The sequence below is a fragment of the Olea europaea genome, unplaced genomic scaffold, assembly GCF_002742605.1.
Source record: "Olea europaea var. sylvestris unplaced genomic scaffold, O_europaea_v1 scaffold2524, whole genome shotgun sequence".
Lineage (NCBI taxonomy): Eukaryota > Viridiplantae > Streptophyta > Magnoliopsida > Lamiales > Oleaceae > Olea > Olea europaea.
Genome location: NW_019243496.1, coordinates 102,009 through 112,657, shown reverse-complemented (window position 1 = coordinate 112,657; position 10,649 = coordinate 102,009). Strand labels below are relative to the sequence as shown.

Sequence of the window (10,649 nt, the reverse complement as noted above, 5' to 3'; positions counted from 1 at the left end):
CTTCATTTTTCTACGATCTCCTTTATTAGGTTCTTCAAGGAACCTTTTAATCTCTGCCCTCCAATCTATTGCATGTCCATCTTGTATGCAATGAATTTCAATCCTTCTCGCCCTTCTTTGGACTACGGGCAATATTACTCCATATTCATAAGTAGATTTCCAATTTAAAATCTTTGAATACCCTGAGACCATCTGGGCCAACTCATTTGCTATGTCATTATATATCCTAGTAACACATTGAAACTCTACTTGGTCGAATTCTTCCAACAACTCTTGGGCGATTTCATATTGACTTATAATGGAATCACTTTGGCACATAAAATCATCAATCAATTGGTGAATTACCAATTGAGAATCGTCTCTAACGATCACATTCTTTACTTCCATATCTATCATTAATTCTAGACCCACGATTAAGGCTTCATGTTTGACTTGATTGTTGGTACACATCCTATCTAAAGTGAATGCGAACTTGTAACAAATCCCTAAAGGATTTATCAATGCTACTCCTACTCCTGCACCTTTAGAAGTCTTTGACCCATCGAAATACAAAACCCAAAGTTTTAATTCGAATGAATTGATTTCTAATTCAATTTTTTCAGGCATGTCAAGGCATGGATGATCGGCCAGAAAGTTTCCCAAAACTTGATTTTTGATTACCTTTTGGGGTATATATTATATTTCGAATTATGATAATGCTAACGTCCAAAGGCCTACCCTTTGGTGTAAAATAGGGCGAGAGAACATATACTTAACCAAATTTACTCTACAAATCAAATAAACGGTTACGGGCAGTAAATAAGCCCTTAATTTCGTACACGTGAAATATAATGCAAGACATAATTTTTCAATGGCAGAGTAATTACATTCACATTTTGTTAACCGTCTATTCAAGTAGTAAATCGCCCTTTCTTCACCAAATTGGCCGTCCTTGGATTGGTGACACCGACACTGGTGAACTTGACAAATATGTCTTTAGGCTTTCAAAAGCCTTTTGATACTCTTCTTTCCAGACGAATTCATCCTGATTTTTCAACTTTAAAAGCGGCGAAAAAGCTTTAGTTCACCCTGCACAGTTAGAAATAAAGTGTCTTAAAACGTTTACTTGGCCTAGAAACCTTTGCAATTCTTTTTTATGGCTAGGTGATCTGGCCACTAAAATGGCATTCGCTTTATTTTTATCAAGTTCAATCCCCCTTTTGTGTACTAAGAAACCAAGGAAATTTCATGCATTAACACCAAATGCACATTTCAAGGGATTCAATTTTAGTTTATATTGCTTCGTTCGCTCAAATGAACATCTCAATTGTTCAAAATGGTCCTCTTCTTTAATGGATTTGACCACTATATCATCTACATACACTTCAACAAACTTGCCTATCATATCATGAAAAATCAAGTTCATCGTCCTTTGATAAGTTGCTCCGGCATTTTTCAGGCCGAAAGGCATAACTACCCATTCAAAACATCCTAGAGACCCAGGGCATCTAAAGGTAGTTTTGTGTATATCTTCCTCAACTATATAAATTTGATTGTATCCTGAATACCCATCCATGAAGGAATACATTACGTGTCCGGCAGTCGAGTCTACTAAAGAATCTACAGTGGGAATTGGATATTCATCTTTGGGTGTGGCTATGTTTAAATTTCTAAAGTTTATACACACTCTTAATTTACCATTCTTTTTTAGTACTGGCACGATATTGGACAACCATTCGACATATCTGGCTATTCTAATAAAGTCTGCTTTTAATAATCACTCTATTTCTTTCTTAATTTCAGGTAGTACATTAGGAGTAAAACGCCTAGGAGGTTGTTTATGACGTTTAAAATTTAGCTTGGTTGGTAATCTATGTTCTACCAAACCTCTATCTAAATCAGGCATATGTTCATATTCCCAAACAAAACAATCCTTATATTCCTTTAATAAAGCGATTAATTTATCACTAACCTCTTGATCGAACATCTGGCTGACGAATATTGGGCGATCTTCTTCTTCATTGTCAATATTCACTTTAATCAGAGGGTCTTGTACTTGAGCGTATCCAAGCTTAGTGATTCTCATCACTTCATCGTCCAATTCCCTTATAGGCACTTCTTCTTCTTCTAAACAATCCACCTTGTTGACTTCTCCGCCAATATTTTGTTCCAACTCGAACACTACAAATTTGTCTCTCAATGCTTCCAAGGCTGCTTCTTCTTTCGTCTTGTCCTTACATTCTTTATTGAAAGCCATTAATTTGGCTTTGAAGGCCTGAACATCGACCATTTGCTTTTGTTGCTTACAACTCATTTAAAACTCTTTGATTACTCTTTTGCCAATTACCGGCTCTTCTAAGGCCACTATGTTTGGCCTCATGTGACTGAACATTTCAGTGAGTGCATCTACCGAAAACGGCTCTTCACTCTGTGCAACAATTTGAGTTTCTTCTCCATCTTGGACTACTCTGACAGGTCCATAATTTCTTTCGTACATGAACCTTTTCTCTGAGTTTGCTTTTGCGACAAAAGGCCTATGATCGGCCTGCACCACTTCTGCCTCACCCTTATCATTCCAAAAAACCTAGCATTGATGGAGCAATGAGGGTATACAGCGACTTCCATGTATCCAATCTCTTCCTAATAACACATTGTAACTAGTAGGACCATCTATTACAAAGAAGACTGTGGTCCTAGTAATTGTCCCTATAGTTATGTCCAATGGCATAAGTTGCTCCTCCATTGAAACTTGTAAGGATGACTTCCGTTGGAATCATATCACTTTGTCTTTGCAAATTTCCTCATCATCCTAGATGGAATGGTGTTTATAGCTGCTCCATTATCAACAAGTTTTGCCACAGGTATGTCGTTAACTAAAACTTTAATGTATAATGGCCTCAAGTGTTTAGTTAACTTCATAGCTGGTCTCTTAAAAATAACCTTTTCGACAGCATCTATTTTCACTTCCTGTTTGTCCTCTGTTGAGTTATCCTTTTGTGATAAAGTCAACGTGCAGTATGTCGTACTGAACTTCTGTTTCCTGAATTTCCCTTTTACTATTTTATAATGCTTCTTCTTCAGTTACCTAACCTGTGGGAGGAGGCATTATTCTTGGAGGTGACCCATACTTTTCAGAGGAGGAACTCTCTTTTTCCTTTTAGGCGACCCATACAGCACGTAATAATCGAAAGAACGCCCAGACAGTTTTTCCAACAAGTCCACTTCACGAACCCCCTCTCGATGTAGTTGCTTCAACAGAGTATTGTGCGATACCCCTCCCTTTTTTTCGCTTCCAGATGAATTTTCTCTTCGATGTTCGTCATAGCATCATCCCTTCATCATCGTAGGCCCCTCTAGAAATTTGGCCTTCCTCACATTCCAGCACACATGCTTCTTCTTCATTATCCTCTCTTTCTTCTTCTTCTTTCTCTTTGTTCTTGAACTCATTGGCTAGTAAGTAATTATTAGCCATGACAGGAGGTAACGTACCGAACTGAATAGTAAAGGGCTGATCTGGATCTTCTCCATCCCTTCTATCTCGCTCAAACTTCAATATCCCAGAAGAACTCTCTGGCAATTCTTCCATCGATTCGCCTGTACGAGTCTCTTTACTGTCTTCAAGAACATTTTGATTGGCCACCTCGAGTAATTTAGGCACCTTAGGACGTCGCATTCCCTGTTGTTGCCTCATCATTCGTCCATAGTTTCGTCGAAAACACCTTTGTTGGGTTCTAGTCATCTTGTTGAAGGGTATCACCCTTCCTGGATATACTGGAACGAATGTCATACATTTGGTTGGCGAGATTGTCGCCTGAATGTTCTCCCATTATTTACTGGTCTGAGCTGCCTCTCAAAAGGCGGTCTCCTATAGAATGATGTACATCGCCCTCTACCAGGCTGAGAGTTTGGGAAAAAACTAGGGCGATGGTGATGCTGTCATATCCCTGATTTTTCTTATTTGCACTCACTTCTCTTTTGCATCTTGCACATAGGACGTCTTCATCCTTTTTGGGCTCCTTCTTTTTGATACGTTCAAAGACACTGGGATATGGCCTAGGGTCCTCTTCCCTGTCATCTATAACCAGCTTGAATTTTGGCAACTTGTTTTTGAAACCAGTCGTCACCATGTTCACCCCAAGTGGCTATGAAAAAGGATTTTCATCCACTGCCATCTTCTTCTTATCTTCGAACGTAATTCATCTTGATTCAATGGCGTCCTGTAACACATGGCGAAAAACCAAACAGTTGTTAGTCAAATGTGACCATGCATTATGTCACTTACAATATTTTTTACCCTTAACTTGTTCAGGGCTTGGCAATTTACGTTTATTGCTCAGTTTTATCTGTTTATCCTTATATAGTTTATCAAATATAAGGTCAGTTTTGGTTACATCGAACGAGAACGTTCTAACCTTTTTGTTTTCATCTTTTATAGGCTCATCCTTGTCCGACGATCTAGGCTTAGTCATTATAGGACAAGTATACGTATCTCCTTTAATTAATTCGGTCAAACACATTTCGGCTTGATCGTAATATTCGTCATTAATGGTATGAACATCAAAGTTTGGGTCTCTATAATAAGTCCTCTTGCTAGAGTTTTTCATTTGCTCTTCTTCTCTTATTAATCGTTCATACCTAATCACGTTTGCGCTCAATTGAAAAACATCAGGAAATTCCTTGTCTTGGAATTTCTTTTTCAAATCAAAGTTTAGACAATTTTGAGCGATTTTGACAAACTCTTTTTCGAGCAAAGGTACAAAACATTTACTTCTTGCTGTCTTGAATTTTTGAAGGAAACCTTTTGTCCATTCGTTTGGCATTTGACGCAGACTCGCCAAATCGGCCAAAATAACTTCAGACTCAGTCTTATAAAACTGAGTATGGAACAATTGCTCCAATTGTTGCCATGTTTGAACAGAGTTCACTGGCAAATTGATGAACCAGGAGCAAGCTACTCCCATTAATGAAGTAGGGAACAACCTCATTTTATGGTAGTCCATTACTTCACCACTTTGCAGTGTGAATCGCCCTATGTGTTTTATAGTAGACACCTCTCCTAAACCGGTAAATAATGAGAAGTCTGGCACTTTATACCCTCTAGCCCATGGATATGTTGGTCTACCCAATTAGGGTATGACTTTGTGTAAGTCGGCCTAATGACAGGACGTACCCCAAAGGCCATTTGATCCTGTACTATTTCCATAATTTGGTTTTTCAACATGACGTTGAGGTCATATGGAATTCCTACACGTTGGTTGGCCGGTTGATTTGCCTGAGGCCTGATATTTGGTCCTTGATTGACAACAAAGTTGCCATGATTTGGGTCATTGTTGCCATTAGCCTGAATATTTATTCTATCATTGACACGTGGGGTATTCTGTCCATTATTTAGGACATTGTCTCTTATAGTTAGGTTATCCCCCAAGTTAGATGTACCATTACCACTATTCTGATGTGGCCTTACACCATCCCCCTGGTTTGAAGTAGAGGGACCAAAAGGTAGTTCTATCCCTTGATTTGGACTTAGGACTGGGGGATTATGTCCCACGATTGTCCTAACTTGAAAGTGATTTGCAAGAGGCACAACTGGCTGACAAATTTGGCCTACTAACTTATTCATTATTTCATTTAAAGTATTCAGTTGTTTGGCCATGTTGTCATAATGTGCATTCCCATTCTGGGAAAATCTTTCCATATTATGAATTTTCGTAGATTTACCTGTTTAACGACATCTTGTGTGAGTTCTCCAAGTAATGCACGTATGGTTCGAGGACTCAACTCTGTCATTGGTTCGTAACGACTGTTATTGCTCTGACTTTATCTCTCTGTTCGTGGAGAGCTATGTTGCTCCTCATATCGCTCGATCACAGACTGGATTCCTCCCTGACTTGCTGCTTCATTATCAGATTTGTGAGGCATATTGTTTCACCTTTTGCATTTTCAACACCAAACACCAAGGTCCCACTGGGCGTGCCAAATTGTTTCGCAAGGGTAGTCGCTAACAATTAAAAATGGATCAAACGATTGTGTAAGGAATAAACATCTTGAGACAAAGTCCCCAAAAGGGGTGTTTTATTGGCGATGATTTACAATTGGAACTAAACATAATGCCTCCAAGGGGCGCAAGCACATGAGTACTTAAAGAAATATTTAAGTTTAAACTAAAAAATTGAAATTACATATTCTCTGTTTGAGAGTATTTGATTCGGTCTCCCTTTTCTATGTCTTCTCTTCCTTTTATAATCTTTTGATGATTTCTTCGTAACAATATCTTGGAAACTGCTTGATTGCTGTATAACTACCCACTTTCTTTATAGTGGCTAACTTGTAGGGGAACTGCAGTCCCTAACTGTCGTCATTACTCCTTGTCGTTCAACCGCCTTCAACTAGGCTCCTTGATTCGTGGAATATGATAAGACCACTCAATAACTGCTATTCTTGATAACTATAACATTTTATATTTGCTAAGATCATGGGCGATTCGAAGGTATGAGCGAGAATAGGGTCATCGTTCTGGACGACTGTAAGACACTTCATTCGCTCAGATTTTGGGCGTCTTGCAAGGTTGGGCGATGATGTTACTGTGTTCGTGGACTTCCACTGCATTCATTAATATTTTTGTCTAGGCCTTTATCTTGAATTGTCCAATTGGGCTTCATTCCTTGGACTATTCGATTTGGGCTGCACTTTTAGTGTGTCAACATTATGCATCCATTCTCAATTTTCACGACAGAGGATAATCCTTATATGCACACCCTTGTTTCTGCTCCAATTTTTTGAAAATGCATTTTTTTAAATTTTATTTTCAACCACACATTTTTTCATAAAATAATGTTGCACGTAAACCTCAATTTTTTTATTTTTTTAACTACATATTCTTCAAAAAAATCACTATTTTAACATACATTTTTTCCCTAAAATATCATTTTAATTACTGGACATGGTCCAATTTGATTATGAAGAGATCCAAAATGGACCCGAAATTTTTGGGTATATTTAGTAAATAGAACAGTCAGATCTAAATTTAATTATGGAATTGTTCGAGTTTGATTCCTTTCAATTTGGTTCAATTCCATTCGATTCCTAGGTTCTGTAATATAATTTTTTTTTTTTAATATTTACAAAACGCATTTATTCAACGAATAACATGTTCAATCTTAGCTCTTAAAAAATAACATAGACCAATCTTGTGTATCTTTTTTCGTCTTTCTTTGTTGAATTCTTTATAGATTTAATTGTTAAAATCACAGGAAGAAGAACATAGTGAGTTCACAATAATTAAGAGATGTGCAGTTGAGTTTCAATTCGATTTTTCCAAAATGGTAGAAAAGATATTACGGTAGAATAACATATTTGGATAAAATTTAATCAATTTGATTAAATTGGATTTGAACTGAAAATTAAAAATAGGAAAATCATATATTTTTGTGTTTAATTGGTTAACAGATTTATTTAGAAAAAATAAAATAATTTGGTTAATTTAAAATAAATTAATTAAAAAAATTAAGTAGATTTGGCTCTTCGATTCTTGATCTAAAACCAAGACTCTCACTAAATCTGTCGATTCTCGATTCAGATATCTGTTCGGATATTTAACTTAAAAAGAACAGCTCGATCTGATTTGGTTCGATTCAGTTCAGTTTGGGTTGAGTTCGGTTCGATTCGAGAGTTTTATCCTACCTTTATTTTAATGGAATCCAAACAAAGGAAATTTTCAAAATGAACTAGTCCTCGAAAGCTTAACCTAATCTTTTAGAGGTTTAGCCTCATCCTCCTCTCTATAAAATCATCTTTTGAAACTCCTGTTTGGAATTCATTATTCGAAAATGTATTTTTTTTAAAAATTTTTAATCGCACATTCTCTAATAAAATAATATTATTCATAAATTCAAATTTTTTCTTATTTTTTAACTACATATTTTCAAAAAATTATTATTTCAAAATATATTTTTCCCGAAATTTTTTTTTTTTAATTATGTCATGTCATTTTAGAGCATGATATCATATCATGTAAGTACAAATGGACATCTCAAGTGTATACTTTGGAAAATAAATTTGCACATGAAATGAGAGAGCTCGACTACTCGAGTGCATTTCACCACTATGTAACCTCACTTTAATGTTGTTTCTATAGGTCCGTTTGAGCTTCATTTTTTTCAAAACTCATTTCTAATTATATATTCTTCGATTAATTTTAAACGTAAATTCAAAAAATTTCTTTATTTTTTAATCACACATCGTCTAATAAATTTACTATTTTCAAATTTATTTTTCATGAAAAATGAGCTTGGGGCTATAAATATCCCTAAAACTGTATAACTACATAAAACGAAAGTTTACCGTATGGCTCGCATTAAGTACTTATTTAATAATATTTTATTAGAATTTTACCTGCTTTTAAACGAATCAAATTTCTAATTTAACTCTATGTTTATGACAATCACAATCTAATCAAATTTTTTTAACAAAATTGTTCGAGTCCCAATTTCTAGGAATAATGTATTTTATACTAGTGATTTTTTAAGAATGTGGTGAAAAAGTAGGAGAAATTTTTAAATTTATGTATAAAATAATTTTATAAAAACAATGTGTGATTGCAAATTAATTTTAAAAAATAATATTTTTTTAAAGAACAAGTAAGATCCTTAATTCGCCCAAAAACGTTGGAGTCTTGACAATGCAAATTTTAAAAAATTCCAAAATTAACCCCCCCCCTTCCCCCCCGCCCCCCCCCCCCGACTCACAGAAGACCCGCATACAGAGAACAATTCTATGTTCTAGAAACAAGAGAAGGCGATATGGGTTTGAAAGATCAACAAAGCTCGTGCTAGAATCAGCTTGTATTATTGCCTCGAAAATTGGGATTCTACCGGAACCGCTGGAGTTATTGTTGAGAGAATTGGGAGGTGGCAATAGAGGCGGTAATGGAGGAGGGTTTGGATCCTGGAATGGATTTGGATGGGGAGCTTACGATGGTTCGAAAAAGAGAAGAAAATCGAAATTGGGAATTTTGGTTATTTTGGTAATTTTGGGTGTTGGCATATGGTTAGTTTCGGGTAAAGAATTGGTTATAGATGATGTTTCCTTGGGGGGCTTGGGTTTAGTTTTATTTGGGCTTTCAATGGATGGGTGGAGAAGAGGAACTAAAGATTGGATTTTGGGATTTTGTTGCTGTGCTGTTTTAATGAGTTTTTTGTGCAAGAAAGAAAATATTGAGGGATGTGTTAGGTATTTTAGGACTATGAAGCTGAATAGAAAAAGAAAATGGAGAGTATTCTGATGAACCACTGTCTTTTTCTTTTTTCTTTGGTGACTATTTGTTTTAATTTTTCGTTATGTTTGTGCAATTTGCAATTTTGCATTGTTGTTTCAAGACAAGGATTTTTTTTGGCTGTGTTAGTTTTTTGACTAAAGTTTTTAATTGAATTCAGCTTATGATGACTTTGTGGTTGCATTAGAATGGTTTTTCTGCATCCAGACTAATGCCAATCCAAGCCATTTCATGAATAAAATGTGGTTCAGAATATTACAAAGATTTTCATCTTTGAACACTTCAATAGTTTGTACAAAAATTTAAATTTGTTTACATGCTTAACTTCCACGAAATAAGTAATGTGCAATAAATAGTCAGATTAATATTAAAATCATTCATCAATAAAATGCCAAGTAGTAGACTTTATTGATTTCTTAATTGATAAACAAAACAATAAATGCCTTTACTTTCATGCATTCTTTCATCAACAGTCCTAGATGCTGGCATGATCCAGATGTACAAATTGGTTTGGTTCACACTTTTTTGGTAGCATTGTTGAATACTAGTAGATGCATCATTAATATGGTTTGTTATCTTTTGCTTTCACTAAAACGTGAGAAAACCCTTTTACACCTCCAATATAGTGAAAAGTTGTAACTCTAAGTGGGTATAGCTCTCACATTTAGGTTGGACCATTATAAATCTTTGTCTGCTTTGTTCATATTCAAATTACTTTTAGTTTATTATTGCTCTTGGAAGTAGGGATTAGGACTTTATCCAGAACAATGGAGCAGTGTTGTTTCAACATTTTATGTTCATGGTGTTTCGAAATGTAATACCACAATGGTATTTTTGATGGGAAAGATTTGAAAATACTGGATAAAATTAAAGAAGAAAAAGAAAAGTTAAATTTTTGTTCATTATTTGTCTAGTCTTGTGTACCGAACACGCACCGATTGTTATTACAATACAAATATTGTTCAAATTAATGATAAAAATGAAGTCACATTGATTGTGTGATCTTGACTGTTGTCTGAAACTCACCTAGAAGCATTGTTGTGCCAACCACCACTGATCATAGCAAAAAAGGCTGTAGTTCCACTCCAGTGTATGCTTTACAATCATCGGATGAAAGACTGAAAGTGATATGTTGTCCTTAAAAATTTATAATCTCTTATCTCTTATATAAAGTNTATGCTTTACAATCATCGGATGAAAGACTGAAAGTGATATGTTGTCCTTAAAAATTTATAATCTCTTATCTCTTATATAAAGTGACACATTGTATGTGTCTCTTTGAGGTTGTGAATCACCCAACTACATCCAGTACTACGAGAGAACTATATAAAGGGTACTCATTTCTGGACATGAGAAGGTAGTGATGGATGTGAAAAGCCTTGAAAGGTTCTATCCAGTT

The 10,649-nt window shown here is 35.5% G+C and overlaps 1 protein-coding gene across 1 annotated transcript; it reads left to right on the top strand.

Annotated features, from left to right (window-relative positions):
- The first annotated feature begins 8,656 nt into the window (after positions 1-8,656).
- LOC111382573 lies at positions 8,657-9,365 on the top strand. The gene has a single exon (XM_023006591.1). It carries the CDS (start codon positions 8,657-8,659, stop codon positions 9,257-9,259), a length of 603 nt encoding a protein of 200 aa, XP_022862359.1. The 3' UTR covers positions 9,260-9,365.
- The last annotated feature ends 1,284 nt before the right edge of the window (positions 9,366-10,649 follow it).

Bases quoted from the DNA above. Each gene is read 5' to 3' on its own strand.
- LOC111382573 (XM_023006591.1), top strand. From the start codon at position 8,657: ATGCAAATTTTAAAAAATTCCAAAATTAACCCCCCCCCTTCCCCCCCG.